At 37.5% G+C, this 21,601-nt stretch overlaps 1 protein-coding gene and 1 long non-coding RNA gene across 3 annotated transcripts in view; one reads left to right on the plus strand and one right to left on the minus strand.

Annotated features, from left to right (window-relative positions):
* The window catches only part of CYYR1 (cysteine and tyrosine rich 1), a 66,539-nt gene extending 53,742 nt beyond the window's left edge, over positions 1 to 12,797 (plus strand). For both annotated transcript variants that reach the window (XM_082695627.1, XM_082695626.1), the window contains one exon: positions 8,066 to 12,797. In XM_082695627.1, coding sequence (XP_082551753.1) covers positions 8,066 to 8,090 — 25 coding nt within the window. In that variant the 3' untranslated portion in view covers positions 8,091 to 12,797. The remainder of the gene's footprint in view (positions 1 to 8,065) is intronic.
* Positions 1 to 21,601, minus strand: part of LOC309847053 — a 287,109-nt gene that overhangs the window by 27,869 nt on the left and 237,639 nt on the right. The gene's annotated exons all lie outside the window — the stretch shown is intronic.

A 21,601-nucleotide genomic window follows, 5' to 3' on the forward strand; every position in this document is an offset into this window, starting at 1 on the left:
TTATGGTTCAGTTTCCATCCCCTCCTTCTAGATCCACAAGGCAGGGATCGTAATCTATTCTGTTCACCATCCAGTCCCAAGTAAAATACCAGGACTGGCACATAATGGGCACTCAGCAGATACAGCTGAACAAGTAAGGAGCACAATGCATGATAAGATCTGATTTAATTATATATCAAAATCCAGGGAATTTACCTTACAATGTACCCTGGAATATGAGCTTTTACTCAACTACGAAAGCAACTCACAACTTTGAATCTTTCCAACTTACTAAAAATATTGTTGAGATTAGTGTAATGATATTAGAAATAGGGTACAAGGGAAAAAGAGGGGGAACTATTTTTTATTATTCACATCTCCTGTTTGTTTTTTGGGTTTTTTTAACCTGGTCAACCCATAACTCAAGGGAACAGAGGAGGGTCAGACAGATACATTATCTGAAGAGATGGCAAGGAAAAGCCCTCTGTAGATAATATTCCAGATACACTTTTGCTTGATCAAAAAAACTTTAGTTAAAATTAAACATTAAACATTTTAAAACATTAAAAGCATTTTATAAAATTAGAATAGAAGATACAAAATACTTTAATGTGAGAGTTTATGTCTTCCTGAGTTTGAGGTTTCTCTTTCATGCATGGAAGCATGTTTTTAAAACTTTAGAGTGGCATCCTTTATACTGGCAGATCACACCAGCATGTTACATTTTCAGTAAATGCATTGTTCTGGGAACTGAATAATGTGAGAAACATAATAAACCTTATGGTGGAAGCATTTTAACTACAAAAAAGCTGGATCTTCAAAAAGTATAATGTGCTTGATTACTTTTCATTTCCTTCTCAAAATCACTAATTAGGCTTTTACTTAAAAGATAGGAAAAAACACAGAGTAGTATGGAATGTTTTTCAAAGTCTTCCATACTTAGAAATATAAAATATTTTTATCCACATTAATTAATTAGCCTTGTGACAAATGAGATAACAACCTAATCTATTGTATAGTCCTTCAGCTTGGGGGCCACATACATGAGGAGAAAATAATTTAGCCAAGGTCATATTCTTCGGTGAAAGCCTTGTGAAAACCCTGGTGAAAGTGCCCAAAGGGAATATCTCCAATGAAAATTATTATTGTGCACTGGGAAGGAGATAACTGAAAAAAGTTATCTTCTATACCTGATTACTTGTTGGACGGTGACCTTCCAAAATAGTTTTTATTCCTCCCATGTTGGGTAGAATGAACAGTTTAAATATTTTTAAAGCCATTAGTGTGAAAATAAAAATTATTTGTCAAGTCTTATAGTTCCACTACTTTCCAGAACTTAACTGTAAAAAAAAGAAAAAAGAAAAGAAAGTGATCATGTTAATCCTTTAAAAAAATATAGGTTTAGATGATACACACTGAAAGCAAACAATATGTAAAGACTATAACAGAAGGCTTGGCAAAAAAAAAAAAAATCAAATGACAACCAAAGGAAAGCAAGACATTTCAATACTATCAAGATATTTGTGATCTAAAGTCTATTATTAATTCCCCTGGTGACTGATGATAGATTAGATAGATAGATAGATAGATAGATAGATAGATAATAGATAGATTTAGGTCAATCCTGGAAAAGCAGGGGAGGTTCTTGGGAACAGAAAAATTATAAAAGATACATGTACAAAGGAGTTGTGGAATTGGAAAAATCATCAATTTAAAACCATCATGAAAAAAGCTTGGAACAAGAGTCATTAATGGTGTTAAATCTGGGAGGAGAAGTTGCAGTGGAACAGGTCATTTGCATGGTCAGAAAGTGTCTAGTCCCAGATTTGTTGCTAGGTATAAGGAAAAAATAGTAATTACACAATGGAGAAACCAGACAACATCTTGACCAGGTGGTAAAGATTAACATCACCAAAAACAGGGTAGATGGACATCTTGCACCTTTGGGTGTTAATTATTCTGAGGATGACACAGCTTCATGTATGTAGGATTCTGGCTGAAAGTTCACAGCCTGAATCTAAGCATGAGAATAGATATGGCAAAGCGAGGTTAAGGAACATTCTATAAAATAACCGAGTTGTAGTCTTTAAAATCTCTTGGGAATATTTCATTAAGAAATCAATACTCTAGGGGCACCTGAGTGGCTCAGTCAGTTGAGCATCCAATTCTTGGTTTTGGCTCTGGTTATGATCTCATGGATCATGGGGTCAAGCCCCAAGTAGTGCTCCATGCTCAGCAGGGAATCTGCTTGAAGATTCTCTCTGCCCCTGACCCCTCTCATGCACATGTGCACACTCTTTCTCTTAAATGAATAAATAAATCTTAAAAAAAAAAAAGAAGTAAAAATTCTATTAGCATCACTGAATTCACAAATGAGGGCTGCCTTATTAGTAAATGTACTGAACATGTGAAGACTTTCATGTACTCATCAAAGGATTTGGTGATATGAAGATATTCTCTTCTGATTGTGCCTATATTCTTACTGAAATTAGAAGCAAGTCTTTTCCTGAAAGTGGGCTGAGGGGATGCTTATAGGTAAGGAATCTCAGAGAATGCAGGGGGAGTGGTGAAATACCTATAGGAATGCATAATTTTCAAACAATGCCAAGAGTATCAACACTGAAGAATATAGTCATTCATTGAAAATGTTATCAGTCAGTATGATTGTGCATTTTTCTCTAGCCACCCAAAGCTCCTAGATACAAGTCTGGGAGAGCCAAAGTGTTGAATTTAATCAAGATTGGAGTTTTGTCAGGCACACGGGGGAAAAAGAGATAAGAAGGTTGATGATAAATGCACAGAAATCATTTTAGTGGTGGACCATAAATCTAAGCTGAATAAAGAAAGACATGAAGACAGGAACGAGGTGACATCAGTTTAAATTAACTTTTTAAATGTCATCAGTAAAATTGGAAATCTAAGTGAGATTCAAGATACACTGGAATGTGTATTCTAGAAAGATAAAGAGTAGTGGTCAGATTTACATAGGTACAGCAAGGGTGAGAAAACGATTTTTAAAACAAAAAAATCCAATGTTAAAAAAATGCTTAAAGAAAACAATTAAGGTGATACAAACACACTGTTTAACACTTCATGAAGTGGACAGTCTTTGTATGGAGAACAGTAAAGAATGTGGAAAACAGGGAGCTTTTAGAGGATAAAAAATTTAAAAAATAAAACAACAAGAGAAAAGTAGAAAATATCTGATTGGCTTGTTTGGGGTGAATAGGAACATGAAATAAGTATAGAGCTTAGAGTTGGCTTGATGTTTGGGGATTAGCTGACTGGATATGTGAAGCTTCCCATCAAGTGAAGCTTCACAAGGACATGAAAGTTATCTAAGTTTCGGTTTGCTGCTGTGGTACCTGGGGTAGGAGAAAGCTCCAGCTTAGGGCTAGAAATTCAACTCAACATATGAATGATGAAATCATCAAGAATGCTAATAAAAGTCCTGTTGCAGAGAAAGATATCAGGACTGATGCTAAACCATCAATGAGTGAGAATCTAGGGCAGAGCAGACCAGAGGTATTAACAAGGAGGAATAGAAAGTAGTATAAACTCGTGGTGTGTGCTAAAATAGAGCTTGGGTTTTTAAGGAGAGAACATAGGCCATGGTTTGAAAAATGGCTATGAGAATCCAAGAAAGCACCCAGTGCATCTTCTGGCACTATAAGATGTAAGATGTTGGGGGCTGGGGAGTGGGGAGAATACTTCTGATTTAATACTGCTGCAGAGGAAGCTGCGCTCTCCAAGGAAAATCTGACTTTAATGAAAATAGATATGTTCAGTGGATGTCCACTTCTCCCTGACACAACTATCTCGTGCATTCTTCTCTCTTCTCAAAGTTCAAAACCCCCCTTACTTTTCTCACTCTCAGTAAATCTTATTTCTCTAGAAAACAGACACAATTAGAAGAGGACCTCTCATATTCTGAGCTAGAGTCACATGTAAAGAGATGGAAAGAAGAGTATACGAATGACAGACTTTGTGATCTCCTGAGCACAGTGAAAGGTGGTGGGGAAAGTTTAGAAAATTAATGAGATTTGCTGTGTAAAGGCTTTCAGAATTAGAGGTCTACAGTGAAAGATATTCTAAGAGTTTGTCCTCTTGGTTACAGAAGAATGTGGAACATGACTAGACTTGTCTGGATGTAATCTGAGGGGAAGGGGAATGATAGCTTCTAATAATATCATCCTTTTGGGAATTGCATCTTGGGCCACTGTTGAGGAGAAATGGGCATGATTGGGCTTTGTGGTGGGGGTGGAGACAGTGGAGGTCTTCCTAGGAGCCATGTGGCCTTCTGCTCTGAGAAGATTCAGGAAAATTGTGAGTAGGTTGGTTTGGGGGATGGTGGAGGAGAAGGTTTGCTCCCAGCAATAATATTAAAAATTAAAATAGTCTTTAAAAATGTCAAGCTCCAGACACCTGGGTGACTCAGTAGACTAAGCATCTGCCTCCAGCTCAGGTCATGATCCCAGGAATCTGGGATCAAGTCAAAAGATCTGGGATCTTTTCAAAAATGTTATAATCTAATGCTAAGGTGTATGAAAAGACAAATTGAAGCATACTAGAATTTTTAACAAAAATTTTGACAAAAATTGATTTGAATCAGACAACACCATACTGGAAGTGGTTAGGAGTACCATGCCTAATACAGAGCAATTGTAGAAGCAAAGAAAGGAAATTATTTCACTGGCTATAGCTTAACGCATATTTGACAATTTGTGATTGGTTGTCCTTAGGCGTTTTGATTTTGTAACTTTGAAGAACTTACAGGCTTACATTTTGGTTTGATCATTATGACAAGAGAGCCACCTCGGCCTGATGGGCTCCTTGTTTAATTAATTTAACAGGTGGTAATCATATTATAGTATATAAGTATATCAAATCAACATGTTATACACCTTAAACTTGCATGATGTCATATGTCAATTATATCTCAATACAAAAATTTTTAAACATGTTGAAAAAAAGTAATGAGATTCGCCTCTCCTACTACATATTAAAACCATTTAAAATCAATAATAATTGGGGCACTTGAGTGGCTCAGTGGGTTAAAGCTTCTGCCTTCAGCTCAGGTCATGGTCCCGGGGTTCTGGGATCGAGCCCTGCATCAGGAATCTCTGCTCAGCAGAGAGCCTGCTTCCTTCCTCTTTCTCTGCCTGCCTCTCTGCCTACTTGTGATCTCTGTCTGTCAAATAAATAAATAAAATCTTTAAAAAAAATAAAATCAATAATAATTAAAATGGGGTGTTAATCGTATAAAAAGATATGCCTTGGTTATTGAAACAGAACTAGTACATTAAAACTTTAGGATTGGTAACAAAACAGTGTGATAAATGATTTTTAAGAAACCACATAGATAATTTCACCTAACCAAAATAATAATAAAATAACAGATATAAGGAAGCTTTAAATATATAAACTTAAATGAAAAAAGCTCAGAAATAGTTTGGCTATGAATCAGATATCCAAAAGACAAGACAAATTTTTATGTTTAACAATAGAAAAGAGATAAAAAAGGTAACTATCCCTATATTTTGTAATATTGTAGAAAACTATAATAACATTAAGGATAAATGGTATATTTGCTATCCTTAAATCAGAGAGTTGGAATATTGATGATGAAAAATTTTCAAAGGCGCCATATCTCTAGCTGCATCTATATTTCTTTAAAGATGTTTTGACCTTTAAGAAAGAACAAAATCTTTTAGGGTTAATCAGGACCTTCCTAAAATTGATACCTTGAAAAGTTTACTTCCTAGTGAAACCTTATTATCGGCAAGAAAGAAGGATAGCACAGTCTACAGTTATACAACACTTATTTCAAAATATCTTCCAGTAGCTGATGCTATAAAAGATGTGCCATGTTTATTTCATGATGAATAGTCCTCAAAATATTGGTATTCTGCATTATATAATCACTTTATCAAAATTCAAAGGCTATATAAGTAGAAGGCTATATGAATCTAATCCTATCTTAAATTTTCATGTTCAACATGCAGCTGTATAAACCATAGGGAATCTCACTGAAATGTCCTCTAGCAGTTTTAATGCAGACAGCAAAATATGAATGCTTTGTTACCAAAGCATAAATAGACACCATGGTTTCATGACAGAGAATGATGCAAAATCAATCTGTAAACTCATTCAGCATGTGCTCCTCAAGTGGGAGGCAGGGAAAACCTTCAATACAGAAACAGCCTAGAACCACACACTTATAAGAAACAGTTCAATAGGCATCCAGCAGTAACTGCCTATTTTACATGGAGCCTGTATTTCTCGGCTTGGATGAAGTATATCTAAACCTCTTTGTCTTAGTCCTCCTGGATATCATGAAGCAAAGGAGTGGGTGTAATGCAGAGGGAATGTGTGTTTAGACTCCACAGGAGTCATTCCATTTTGTTATAGAAAACAAAGCTTTTGACAGCACAGCCTCAAGTGTTTAAAGCAGCCTTAGAGAAGCTGGATACAGCTGTGTCCTCTGCCACGAGCCCTTTGCCTGCAGAGCCCACTGAAGACTTTCAAAGCCTTTGCTCAGTAGAGCAGTCCCCAGAGGACATCCCACCTAGTTCTCTCTCTCCATTTTCCTCTTCGCTCAGGTGATCCAATTCTGTGTCCTCACATCCCTGAGTACAGGCTGATCAGTAAGTCGTTCAGATCATCAAGCTCCTGGTAAAGCAAGCCAAGTTAAAGGGATCCAGAAGAAACACTGTTAGTATTTGCATATAGGGTGAAGCCCTATGTTTGTGCATGCATATTGATCAGAACACTACCATATTCTTATTGGTAAGAGCACAATTGAGATTTTTTTTTAATTTTTTATTTTTTTTGAGATTTTATTTTTAAGTAATCTCTACACCCAGTGTGGCTCTGAGATCAAGTGTCACATACCCCACAAGCTGAGCCAGCCAGGCATCCCTGGAAGATATTTTAAAAATAAGTTTATTGAAATGTTGTTTGTTCTTTTCTGCCATTCTATTAAAACACTTGGCTATAATATTTGCATTATTATGACACTAGTCTTGTAATTTAGGCTACATTCATAGTAAGCAATTAAGACGTGCTAATTTCTAAGTAGAATCATGATCTTGCTGATAATTCAAATCTTAGAGGGGTTGCCAAGATGTTGCAGGATGATTGGTTCTTGAAGACATGGAACACTCAAGGGATACCTCTCTTCCAACCCTTGACATAGGATTGAGATCAGTACAAAATAGACATCCTTACATAGTCATAATGAAGTGCCTTAAATGTGATTTAAAACACTCTGAAATATATTACAGTGAAAAAAATTTTCAAATAATGTTTAGAAAACTAAATTCTTCATTCCCATTCACAAATGTGCTTGCCCACCCTTTTTTTTTTTTTTTCTTATTCCTATAATGGCTCCATAACCTTCTAAGTTACAGGAGCCCAATAAAGAGTGCCCAATACCTGGAGACCTTCTTTCACTCTCCACCTCTTTCTCTACCTACCTACTCATCAATGAAGCACTCACTTGCTCTTACAGTCTCTTGTGATTTTTTCCTCCCAATGCCACGAGTCCCTTATAACCCTTCACATATGCTATTACATCATCTCTCCTTTTCTTCAGCCCACTTCAATCCATACTGCTGAGAAAATCACCTTCTCAAAGCATATTCACTAGCATATTCAAAAAAGCTCTGGTAATTGCACATCACACACTCCTTATGTGACAATCAAAGCCCACCAGGATGATGATACCATAAAATTTCTCAACACTTTTTCCCATTTCCCGTTCCATGTACTTTTTGCTTTCAACAAAAGTGTTCTCCTGCTTCTGTGCTTTTGTTCAATCTGGAATTAGTGCCTAGTCTTTTCTTAATCTGCTCATTTGGCATCAGATTTCCAAGAAACTTTTCCTAAGCAAACAATTCTAAACATTTCTGCCAATGCTACCACTTTTTGCCTTTTTATACACGTGTCCTCAACACAATAAAACTAAGATTTTTGCAGGCAAAAATTATATCCTTTCCCAGTGTATTCAGCCCAGTGGTTTAAGCATAGTAGACACTCAAATATTTGCTAAATGCCTGATGTCCTTTACTTTTTTCTTTTTCAGTGGCACCACCACCCTACAGTTATGACCATGAGATGGAATACTGTGCCGACTTGCCACCTCCCTACTCCCCGACCCCACAGGCTTCAGCACAGCGTTCTCCACCCCCTCCTTACCCTGGAAATTCAAGGAAACCACCCTTCTCCCAGACCAGAATATGTGCCAATCAGAGATCTTGCCTGGAATAAAATGTCTCTATCAGAAACAGGGAAGGACTGCTCTAAGGAATACCTTTTTGGGCCCAACAATATGTCAAGTGGAATATCCGGGCTAAGAAATACTGAGTGTTTACCCATCTGTGAGCTGACCACATCTGGAGTATTATTTGGTTCGATGATATCACATTTGAAAAGATGTAATGATCAATGCAAGCACATTCAGAGAAGAGTAATGAGACAGACAAAACATTGGAAAATCATATTGCTTAAGGAAACTGTAGTCCTGATCCTGGAAAAGTGAAGAATGATGTAAGAGAGGAGAACAGCCTGGACTACATAAGAAAACAACTATATTCTGTGCAGCCTTAGAAGTCAGAATCAGAATTATTCATTCTTTTGTTCATCAATAAATACTGTTCAAGTGCATGAGAGCCTACTCTGTGCCTTTCATTGTTTAAAGCACTGGATGGAAGCACAGGAATTTTGGCTTCTAGATAAGAACAAGAAACTTTGGTTTCAGGATGAGAAAGAGGAGTCAGAGCTTCCTTATTGACTAGATTGTTTTGTGAAGTTCCCTATTACTAAGACTTCGAACAGAATCTATCTGATAGAGACTTACTCTAGAAAGGACAGGTAAATCAAATGGTAGTGGGATCCACTGGGCACCAAGCATTCTGCTCATGGTTTAGTTAAGTGTGAAGTAAATTTCTATGCCTCCAAGAATGAAAACAACTAGAGTAGTTTAATCTTATATTTAATTTGACAGTTAAAACAGAATTAAAGGGACTCCACAGCTGCTTGAAGCCAGTAACTCTTCAGTGCTAGCTACTGCCACCTAAAAAAATCATCTGACTTTAATTAGTGGTTTATTATAACAAAGGTTATTCCAACTGTGGGGGAAAGAAAACTGTATCAAGTTCCACAAGTAACAGATAGTTTATTTAAGACTGAAAGATTAGAAGCCAAATATTCCCATGGGACTTTACACCAGGGAGTAAAACTGTAGAACTTGACTGTGAAGATATATAACAGTTTATGAAAAGAAGAAGGGAAAATAAAACTTGCATCCTTGTTCTCTGGAATTCCATTCATGTGTAGTTTAGACAGATTTGTTTCTCTTCTGTAATATTGTGAAAATATATTCCCTTGAAAAACTACACAGTTAATAGAAAGGTTAAGATATTGACATCAAACTGTTGCTTTTTGCCAAGTCCAAATGTTATGAAGTGCCTGCCTTCAAGCATAAAATTTTTGGCTAGGTAATTCCAGTGTGCTGTATTTTGCTGCAAGTGACCTTAGCACTTATACTTTTATGTGGGCCCTTTCATGTATTTAAAAATTTATATTGACAAAATATTGGGGGAGACTAATATAACCCAAATGGTGATGCACATCATTCCTGAATTTGCTCCGTCTCATAAGAAGAACAGCCAACAACTATCCAAAAACGAGATACCACTGAGAGAATCCTAGAATGCAGGACTGAGGCTGAAGAACCACCCTCCCCCGACCACCACCCCATGCAATTCAGAGATCAAGATAGACTGAATTAGAGAAGTTACTGTATCTTGACTATAATGCCTATTCCCCAGGACAGTGCAGCACCATGGTGAGAGGTGTCTCCTGAGCCTCCAGTTCCTCCAGTGGAAAAGAGAACCTAAGAGGGAACAACCAGTCCTGCTCCCCCCAGCATTGTGGGTCATTCAGTGGGCACCCATACTCTCATTGCATACTACTGGAATTGCAATTTCAATATGTCAAATATATTTCAATATATTTCAATTTCAATATATTGAAAGTATAACTATGACAGAGAATGAAAGAGGGGTTTGCAACAACCAGCAGACAGATCTTGGCAGACCAAGTTCATATGGGCAGTGCCCAAATAGTAATCTCAACCAGTGGCTTTGCTCATCTGCAGAACCAAGTTGGGGGTACATTCTGACCAGGGAACATGGAGGAGATACAGGTCTGCCTGATTGAGATCCTCAAACAAGATGTTTGCCAGCCCCACACCCCAGTTTGCTCATACTGAGGCAGGATACTGAGTCACAGCCCCACCCACTGGGGGAGAGTGCCTTCAGCCCCATCTGACAAGAAGTCTAGAGACAACTCCTGGAAGCTATGTGGTCCAGTGGCACTTGAGCTGAGAGAAGAGCAGACAGAACCAATAGTTTGCAGAGCCATTGGCCTCATTTGGCCAAGGAACATAAGCCTGGGTCTTCTTGAGTTAAGACAACAAAGAGCTCTACTAGTTTTACAGCTGCTTCTCCAGTTGCACACAGGAAGGGAATCTAATGCATGGCCTTGCTCATGGATAAATATAGCCTTCAGCTATCTGACCAGGAAACCTAACCAGAGTACACAGGAAACCACATAGTCCATCTAAAATCCCTACATACAGTGGCAGTTAACAGTGAGCACAGCCCGTGGATTCCTCCATCTGCAGACCATCACCTGATCAGGGAATTCAGCGGACACTCAGGCCTGATTTGAAGCCCATAAACAATGATCTCTGTGAGCCCTGGACCTTCGCTGCTGCCCTACCAGAGCAGGGAAGCAGAGAAAATAACTTCATCTACTACTGAATATAGACCCAGTCCCAATCATCTAGTAAGTCTGAGCAGAGAACTGATGACCCCATCTTACATCATCACTTGGATAGGGAACCAAGCCAGCAGTCATATCCAACTATTTTCAGCCAGTGGCACAATACTCCATCCCTGTCCTCAGAACTTAAATAGTTGCGTCACCCGAAATAGTCCATAACAGGCCCCATTTACCCAAAGACATTACCAACAGACACACCCAGGGGGAAAAAAAAAGAACAAAATGATATGACTAGTGAATAATTATCACTGCCAAAACAAACCTATAAAGTCTAGTATTTAATTACTCAAATACTCATGCCAATGCAAGAAATCAAGGATCATGAAAAATCAGGTAAATATGACACCACCAAAGGAAACTAATAAAGCTCAACAATGGACCATAAAGAAAAAAGAAACCTATAAAGTATCAGACAAAGAATTCAGAACAAATCTCTTAAAGAAGTTTAATGAACTTTGAGAGAACAGAGACAGACAACTAAACAAAATTAGGACAACAATATATGAACAGAAAGAGAAGTTTGACAAGGAAATAGCCATTATCGAAAAAACAAAAACAAATCTCAGAGTTGAAAAATTCAGTGAATGAACTGAAGAATTTGATAGAGTTTCAAAAGTAGATTCAAACATGCAGAAAAAAAAATCATCAATCTGAAGGATAGAACAATGGAAATTACCCAAAGGAGAAAGAAAAAATAAAAACAGCAAAGAAAGCGTATGGAAATTATATGACAATGAAAAGAAACAATATTTGCTTCATAGGAATTCCAGAACGAAAAAATAGAAAGGGACAGAAAGCAATAATGGTTAAAAACTTCCTGAACCTGGAGAGAAAAATGGTTGTATAGATCCATGTGGCCCAAAGGATCCCAAACAGATTGAACCTAAGGATAGAGGGCTACACTGAGACACATTATAATTATATAACATATAATTATATAATATACAATGTAATTATATTTTCAAAAGTCAAAGACAAAATATTTTTTAATAGCACTAAGAGGAAAGAGAGAACTTACATACCAGGAACTCCCCATAAGATTGTTGGATTTCTCAACAGAAACTCTTCAGGCCAGGAGAAAATGGGATGCTGTATTCAAAATATTGAAAATAAACTGTCAACCAAAATTCTATACTATACCTGGCAAAGCTTTTCTTCATAAATAAAGGAGAGATAAAGACTCTCTTAAACAAACAAAAGCTTATTTACAAGAAATAAAAACACAAAAAGGTAACATGAACCTCACTGGCAATGGCAGAAGTAAAAGTACAAAGTATTAAAAGTGTATTTATTAATGGGCTTAATGTAGGTTTAAAATGGGGTGTTATCAGTTTAAGATATATTATGCATGCCTCATGGTAACCACAAGGGATGATCTTGTGGTAATCACACAAAAGAACATAATGAATAGTCAAAACATTTTGATACCAAAAAAATCAAAACACACAAAAAGACAGCAGGATAAGAAACAAGGAACAATGGATCAACCAAAAAATAAAAATGAGGAAAAAAATTAACAAAATGGCAACAGTAAGCCCTTACCTATAAACAATTACATTAAATGTAAATGCATTACATTCTTCAATCAAAAGATGTAGAATGGCTGAGTGGATTTAAAAAACAAGATCCAACAATATCAACCGAAAAGAGACTCACTTCAGCCTTAAAGACACAATATGGACTGACACTGAATGTGAACAGAGAGAAAAAAGACATTTAAAGCAAATTGTGATCCCTTCCCCCCAAAAAAGGTAGGGATAGCTATATTTATATCAAACAAAATAAACTGAAAATGGTTAAGAGAGAGAGTCAAAAAATGTCATTATGTGATGATAAAAGTGTCAACATATCAAAAAGATATAACAATTGTAAATATTTAAATGCCCGAGATAGGAGCACCTAAATATATAAAACAAAAAACCAACAGAACTAAAAAAAAAAAAAAAAAAAAAAAAAGGAGAAATAAACAGTATTACAATAATTGTGAGGACTTTAAGACCCCATTCTCAACAATGGATTGATCAGATAGAAAATCAATAAGGAAACAGTGGATTTGAACATCACTATAGGACCAAATGGATCTAACAGAAGTGTACAGAACATTCTAACCAACAACAGCAGAAGACACATTCTTCCTAAGAGCACATGAAACATCTTCTTGGACAGACCATATATTAGGCCTCAAAACAAGTTTTAGCAAATTCAGAAAGACTGAACTCCTACCAAGTATCTTCTCTGATCACAATAGTGTGAAACTAGAAAATCAGTAACAAGAAGAAAACTGGAAAATTCACAGAGACATAGAAATTAACAATGTCCTCAACAACCAGCAGATCAAAGGAGAAATTAAAGGGGGAACAAAAAAGCTTATTGAGACAAGCAAAAATGAAAACATAACACACTAGAACTTATGGGATGTAGCAAAAGCAGTTCTGAGAAAGAAATTCATAGTAATAAATGCCTACATTAAGAGGTAAGAAAGATCCTAAATAAAAAACCTAACTCTATGCCTTAAGGAACTAGAAAAAGAAGAACAAATTAAGCCCAAGGTTAGCAAAAATAAAGAAAATAAGATTAGAGCAGAAATAGAGAATAGAAAAACAATAGAAAAAATAAAGCAAGCTAAGAGTTGGCTCTTTAAAAAGATAAAATTGACAAAACCCTGGCCAGACCAACTAAGGAAAAAAAGAGAAAAGACCCAAATCAACACAATTATAAATAGAAAAGGAGACGTTACAGCTGATAGCACAGAAATTCAAAAGATCCTAAGAGATTCTGCTGTGAGACTGTAAACTGATGCAGCTACTATGGAAAATATTATGGAGGAACCATTAAAAAATTAACAATAGAACTATCAAATGATCTAGCCATTCCACTTCTGAGAATATATCCAAAGAAAATGAAAATACTACCTCAAAAAGAGATCTTGTACCCCCATGTTCATAGCAGCATTATTTACAATAGCCAAGATATGGAAACAAACTAAGTATCCATCAATAGATGAATGGATAAGGAAGTTGTCATGTGTGTGTGTGTGTGTGTGTGTGTGTGTGTGTGTGTGTACAAAAAGGAATGTAATTCAGCCATTAAAAAATGAGGAAATCCTATTATTTGGGACAAAAAGGAGGACCTTAAGAGTAATATATTAAGTGAAATTATTCAGACAAAAAAAAAAGACAAATCCCACATGATCTCACTTATATATAAAATCTTAAAGAAAACAGTGACAGCTCATAGATAAGGAGATCAGACTTGTAGTTACCAGAGGTGGCAGATGGGAGGAGTGCGAATTAAAGGAAGGTGGTCAAATGTCACAAACTTCCAGTTATCAGATAAATAAGCACTGGGGATGTAATATGCAACATAAGGACTAAAGCTAACACTGCTGTAGTAAATCTGAAGAGTTCTCATCATAAGAACAATTTTTTCTTTTATTTTTCTTTACTTGCATTTTATTGTATCTATATGAGAATATGGATGTTAGTTAAACCTATAATAACTTTACAACAAATGTAAATTAAACCATCATGCTTTGTGCCTTAAACTTATACAGTGGTGCATGTCAGTTATTTCTCAATAAAACTGTAGAACAAAACTGTGTATCACTTCTGTTCATCAAAAGAACACTGTGATGAACACAACTCGCTAGTAGCTGGTTAGAAAGATATTTGATTTTTTCTAAGATGTTATTTATTCTATTTTTTAAAGATTTTTATTTATTTATTTGACAGATAGAGAGATCACAAGTAGGCAGAGAAGCAGGCAGAGAGAGAGACGGGGGAAGCAGGCTCCCTGCTGAGCAGAGAGCCCGATGGATGTGGGGCTTGATCCCAGGATCCTGAGATTGAACCCAGTGCAGGACTTTATCCCAGGACTCTGAGATCATGACCTGAGCTGAAGGCAGATGCTTAACTGATGGAGTCATCCAGGTGCCCAAGAAAGATCTTTATTACAAGTCTGCTTAAACACTGTACTGCATGCATAAAAAAAATACTGGGAAGAGATGTTCAAATTTTTATGTCACTTTGCAATTAAATCTAAAATGTCTAATCTAACATCATCATCATAATTCAATGAAGTCTCAAAATGATGCTACGATTCTTTGCAGAATAAAATAATCAAAAGAAATGTCTTAAGGTATAAAATTATAGTTTCCTGTCCTTGTAGTTAGGAAACTTAGTAGTTCACATAAATAGCACATTTTCTTTCAAATACATTGATCTAACTGAAAGGAGGTCTAACTTTCAGTGAGATCTAAAAGCTAGATTTTTTTTGAATGACTTGCTTGATTTGTAGGCACTGATTATTTTCTGACTTATAAGGACACCAAGAATTCAAGAATTCCAACCTATTCTAGGGACTGGAATTTTAGCACAATTTTGACAGTACATATGCTTTCTCTCTTCTGCAAGTGTGATCAGATCCAAGTACACGGCAGCTCTGCAACTCAAAGTGTGGGGGTCTCTGTGACATTCACAATGTTGGTTGCAAATGAGCCATAAATTCCTTAAGAAAAATGAAGAGGAAAAGACCAGCACAAATTGAATTCTCATCATCTTTGCTGTCAATAAACATTTATTGCATACTTCCTATGTTCTGCAAACATTACCCACATACGGAGCCATCTGAGTCCACACCATTCCGCCTTTGAGTTGTTTTATGGCTTCCCTTAAGGCACAGCACAGACCCAAAGACTTCTAAGCGATGACTGTTTTTACTATTTGTATTTAGTGTTACAAGAGCATTAATGAGCACATTACCCATATAGACTTTTGGAGTTCACTGACATTTTGTAGATCTTACACACTGAATGAAAATGGTCTATAATGTGAAAGCTTTGAATTATGGTTATTTTAAAACTAATGTGTGTTCTGCGGCCAGAGGGTTTACAATAAGCAAAAAAATGAAATGACTCATTATAACAAGGGTTATATTTTAATTGTTTTGTGCTCATTTTGTTTCATCCTTCATTTCTGCTGCTTTAGCCTCATTCTTTTGTATAGAAACACAGGACTGAAGCCAGATAGACTTTCTTTTGAATCCTCTCTCCTGCCTGTATGATGGGAGAAAGGCCAGTTCATAACTATGAAATTTAACTTTCTGCTCTGGAAAGTGTAAATAATATAATGAGATTAATCAGGTTTTGTGAAAATTGGATGAATACATGCAAAATTCTAAGAAGAGTGCCCCGCACATAGGAACTGTTCTATAAATATTAGCAAAATTAACCAAAGAGTACCATAAGGATGACAGCCTCTGGAATTGTGCTATCCAGCACATTAGCCATCAACTACATATGGTTATCTGAATTTATTTATTTTTTTTAAAGATTTTATTTATTCATTTGACAGAGAGATCACAAGTAGACAGAGAGGCAGGCAGAGAGAGAGGAAGGGAAGCAGGCTCCCTGCTGAGCCAGAGAGCCCAACGTGGGGCTCGATCCCAGGACCCTGGGATCATGACCCGAGCCGAAGGCAGAGGCTTTAACCCACTGAGCCACCCAGGCGCCCCTGGTTATCTGAATTTAAATAAACCAAAATTAAATTAGATAAAAAATCCACTTCTTAGTCTCACTAACCACAATCCAAACGCTCCATCAATAGCTTTGTGTAACTAGCGGCTAGCTCACTGGGCAGTGCTGCTCAAGAAACATCAATGTAAAATGCAATGAGGTAGCAGGAAGGAGGTAAAGAAGCAGCATTACAGTCATCTGGTCGAGGAGAAACGGTGCGCTTTGTCATTAACTGTGATGTCCTTCACAAATAGGTGTGAAGAGGCCATGGCTGTGGAAGTAAGACTGTGATCAGGAATGGGTCTCTTCTCAGGGCCAGAAGCAAGGAAGCTATTGCAAGAGCTGAAGGGCTGAATCTAGAAGAGGGGCCCTGGACCTGGCCCAGGATACAGCTCACAGTCTACTCCATTCTGTTGAGCTGCTCTGCTCTGCTGTGCTCTGCTCAGCTCTAGAAGCCACTCTAGGAGCCTCTAGGACCAAACAAATCTTCCGAGGGTGCAGCACTGAGCTGTTCTCTTCCATTATTTCGTAATCTTGTTCCTGCCACCAGATGAAAGCAGCACATTCATCCATTCTACTCTCAACCTGTCCTTGTTTAGCCAAACCCATTTCAGCAACTTTTGGCTCTAACTGAGATAGAGTGCAGGATGCATCAGACTATGTGGAGCCCATCGAAAGTGAAGCTCTGAGAGCTACTGCTTTATTTGTAACTTAATTAAAACCTACTATCAGACTGCCCACGTCACGTGATCATGTACTAATTATGTCACGGAAGCTGCTAAGGACTTCCAGATCCTTGGTCAGAATGTAGTTGAAATGTGGAATTTTAATTTTCTAGTTATAGGCCCAAACTGCCGGGGGGGGGGGGGGTAGCTGAACTTGTAAGGTCAATGCTCTTCTGCTACAACCCCACTGTGTGCTATGATTTATTTCAAACTGTGTTGAACCTCCAGAAAGGAAAGCACCATAACCAGCTTTGAAAAGATCTCCAGGTGATTCTGATTTCCACCTTCAGCCCCACCCCCACCCTTGCCACCTATGATGGTGAAGGCAGAGGAAGGATCAAAGCTTCAGTGTAAGAGAGACTTTGTTTCTCTCATCTCTGGCACCTTCTAGCTATGGGCTCTGAGCCAAAGAACTCAGCTGCCATAACCTCGGTTTTATCAGAAATATGTGAAGAACACCACCCTTGCCAGGTTTTGCAATGATTATAAACAGTATCCTGAAAACATCTGTCATAAAGATTCCATCAGGGTTGGTGACTCAGAGAGACACACACATATATACCTGTCCTCTTTCCAATTTCTGTACTCCCACTTCTGAGCATTACCACTTCTATAAGCAGATAAATAACACAGGTGTGTAACAAATTAGCTTAGAATTTAGCTGCTTGAAATAACACCATTAATGATCTCAGTTTCTCTAGGCCTGGAACCTGGGTGTGGCTTAGCTGGAGCCCCTGGCTCAGGGACTCCCACAGGGCCATGGTCATTTCAATGTGTAACTGAAGGTCTGCCTCCAAACTCATTCACATGCGTGGAGGATTCTGTTGACAGGATTCTATTCCTTGTAGGCTTTTGAACTAAGATCCTCATTTACTCACTGGCTACTGGCCAGAGACCACTTGCAACTTGAAATATGTGAACTTGCTTCCACAGCACAAGCAAGCAAGTCAAAATGAGAGGACGTGCTAGCAAAATCTAGTGCCAGCAAGGGGATTCACTGACTTAAAACCCAATCTTGGAAGTGACATCCCATCACTTTTTCCATGTTCAGGTCCTTAGAATCAGGTCACTAGGTCAAGTCTGCACAAAAGAGGAAGAGATTACATGAGGGCACAAATACCAGGAGGCGAGAGCATTAGCGATCTTAGTAGTCAACCTACCATGGCAGGGATATTTCATCTCATTCTCTGTAAGTCCATTATTTGGAGTTCAGGCAATCTTCCCTCTAACAGGAATATACCAGCTCAACAGCTGAAGGAATTGCAGGGCCAAGCTCGGCTTTGATCAAATTGCTTTAAGTGAACTGACAGGTAGGACACAGTCAGTGACAATCAAGGGGCCATGCTAACCAGGGGCGTGCTGCTCAGGAATACTGAATGGAGACTTACGTTTATGTTTCTCATGAGCTTCATTTATGAGCTGCACTAAAGCACATCGCATTTTGGCACAGAATGAAGTAAACCACACAACACATACCTTATAGACAAGTCTTAACGTGGCGCCAGGTCTAGCCTTTGTTTCAACTTCGTTCCAAGATACTTAATCTCCATCAAGAAAAGAATTCAGAGACAAGTTTCCAGATGAGTGTTCAAAGGATCAAGTTGCCACCTAACCTAATCTTGAATACCTTCACTAAAAATGGAAAACAAATGTAAAGGAATGTTTGGAACTGCAGAAACATGCGCTGGGAATTTTGCCTTTTCTGGATGCCTTAAGGAATAAATGGTTTTTAAAAAATTGTGTGGTGAGACTCTTTGACTCCATTTTGGTTCTGCTTCCTCTTTTCCAATCCACCTTTGACCAGCTTTTGAGAGTGTACTGCCTGACATATCTTAGTGTGAGAGGAGACAGGGGAATCATTTTCTGAATCACTTTTGGTTTTAGGCAATAAGTAAATAAGAGATCTCATCTTGTTTCCATGACCTGAAGGATGGATAGGACCAGATGATCCAACTTTCTCATTTTTGTATCTTATTGTAAGTTAGTGTCTTCATTATCATACTTCTTATGTATTATTTTCTCTGTCGACTGGGAAGAACTTGAAGGCAGTTCAGAAAAATTAAATAGTTAAAAGTCCAGTTTCTTCTGCTTTGTGAAAATGCATTCGGATTCCCACTCCCTGGGTCTCTCACCACCATGTGAACACGCAAGACCAAATTCTTTCTTCAAAAAGCCTCTGACTTCTGTGAAACACCTGCTTTTCTTCCCAGATGTAGCTAAAGGATTTATACTCTGAGAGCTGTGATGATTTCTCCAGTCAGAAACCATGAATTCTCACCTCTACCCCTTTGGGTGCCTATTTTGTGCACTTCTTATATACCTTGTCACTGATTAGTTAAATGTCTCTTTTTAAGAATTAGAGGAAGAGAGTTTAGAGTGAGCAGCATATTCTCTGTGGGGTCCATCATCCAAGATAGGGGTCAGAGAACTGGATAAAAGGCTATAGTTTCACAGTTTTTAACTGATGATATATGTCAATCCAAATATAGCTGAATTGTATTATTAAGCACTGTATTAATACATGTCCTCTCAAGTAAATTAACATGCTCATCTTGACTGACTCAGTGAAATAAGACAACATGCCAGTTTGGGAGTGGTGCTCTTATAATTCTTCAGATTAAAACTGAGCTCATTTTTTTAAACAATAGCCAATGATTTAGCATTTATTATGTGCCAAACTCTTTAAATTTAATTAGCCAACTTACAGTACATCATTAGTTTCAGATGTAGTGTTCAGTAATTTATCTGTTTCATGTAACACCCAGTACTCATCATATCATGTGCCCTCCTTAATGCCCATCACCCAGTCCACCCAACTTCCCTAGCCACTTCTCCTCCAGCAACCCTCAGTTTGTTTCCTGTAATTAAGAGTCTGCCATTGCTTTTCTCCCTCTCTGGTAACTTCCCATTCTGTTTACCTGCCTTTCCCCTACTGCCCTCTGCCCTGTTTCTTATATTCCAAATATGAGAGAAACCCATGTGATTATTTTTCTTTCTCTGGTTGACTTATTTCACTCAGCATAATACCCTCCAGTTCCATCCACATTGATGTAAATGGTAAGTATTCATCCTTTCTGATGGCTGAGTCATAGTCCATCGTATATATGAACCACATCTTCTTTATCCGTTCATCTGTCGATGGACATCTCAGCTCTTTCCACAGTTTAGTTATTGAGGACATTGCTGCTATGAACACTGGGGTGAAGGTGCTGCTTCGGATCACTACATTTGTATCTTTGGGTTAAATACCTAGTGGTGTAGTTGCTGGGTCATAGGATAGCTCTATTTTTAACTGTTTTCCAGAGTGGCTGCTCCAGCTTGCATTCCCACCCCCAGTGTAAAAGGGTTCCCCTTTCTCCGCATCTTCACCAACATTTGTAGTTTCCTGTCTTTTTAATTTTAACCATTCTGACTGGTGTGAGGTGGTATCTCATTGTGGTCTTGATTTGTATTTCCCTGATGCCAAGTGATGTGGAGCATTGTTTTGTGTCTGTTTTCCATTTGTATGTCTTTTTATGGAGAAATGTTTTTTCATGTCTTTTGGTCACTTCTTGACTGGATTATTTGTTTTTTGGGTGTTGAGTTTGATAAGTTCTTCATAGATTTTGGTTATTAGCCCTTTATCTGATATGTCATTTGCAAATATGTTCTCCCATTCTGAAGGTTGCCTTTCAGTTTTGACTGTTTCCTTTGCTATGCAGAAGCTTTTTATCTTAATGAAGTCCCCAAAATAGGTCATTTTTGCTTTTGTTTCCCTTGCTCTCAAGACATGTCTAGCAAGAAGTTGCTGTGGCCAAGGTCGAAAAGTTGTTGTCTGTGTTCTCCTCTAGGATTTTGACGGATTTTTGTCTTACATTAAAGTATTTCATTCATTATGAGTTTATTTTTATGTATGGTGTAAAAAACAATGGTCCAGTTTCATTCTTCTGCATGTGGCTGTCCAATCTTCCTAGCACCATTCATTGGAGAGACTGTTCTTTTTCCATTGGGAAACTGTCTTTCCTTCCTGCATTGTCAAAGATTAGTTGACCATAGAGTTGAGAGTCCATTTCCGGGGTTTGTATTCTGTTCCATTGATCTTTGTGTCTATTTTTGTGCCAGTACAACACTGTCTTGCTAATTACAGCTTTGTAATAGAGCTTGAAGTCTGGCATTATGATGCTTTGGTTTTCTTTTTCAACATTCCTCTGGCTATTTGGGTCTTTTCTGTTTCCATACAAATTTTAGGATTATTTGTTCCAGCTCTGTGAAAAATGTTGATGGTATTTTGACAGGGATTACACTTAATGTGTAGATGCTCTGATGGCATAGACATTTTAACAATATTTATTCTTGCAACCCATGATCATGGAATTTTTTTTTCCATTTCTTTCATAAGCTTTCTGTAGTTTTTGGAGTATAGATCTCTTACTTCTTTGGTTAAGTTTTTCCTATATATTGCAGAGTTTTTTGGTGCAGTTGTAAATGGGATCGATTCCTTAATATCTCTTTCTTTTCTCTAATTGTTAGTGTATTCAAATGCAACTGATTTCTG

Source organism: Mustela nivalis (genome assembly GCF_964662115.1).
Source record: "Mustela nivalis genome assembly, chromosome: 1".
Taxonomy (NCBI): Eukaryota; Metazoa; Chordata; class Mammalia; order Carnivora; family Mustelidae; genus Mustela; species Mustela nivalis.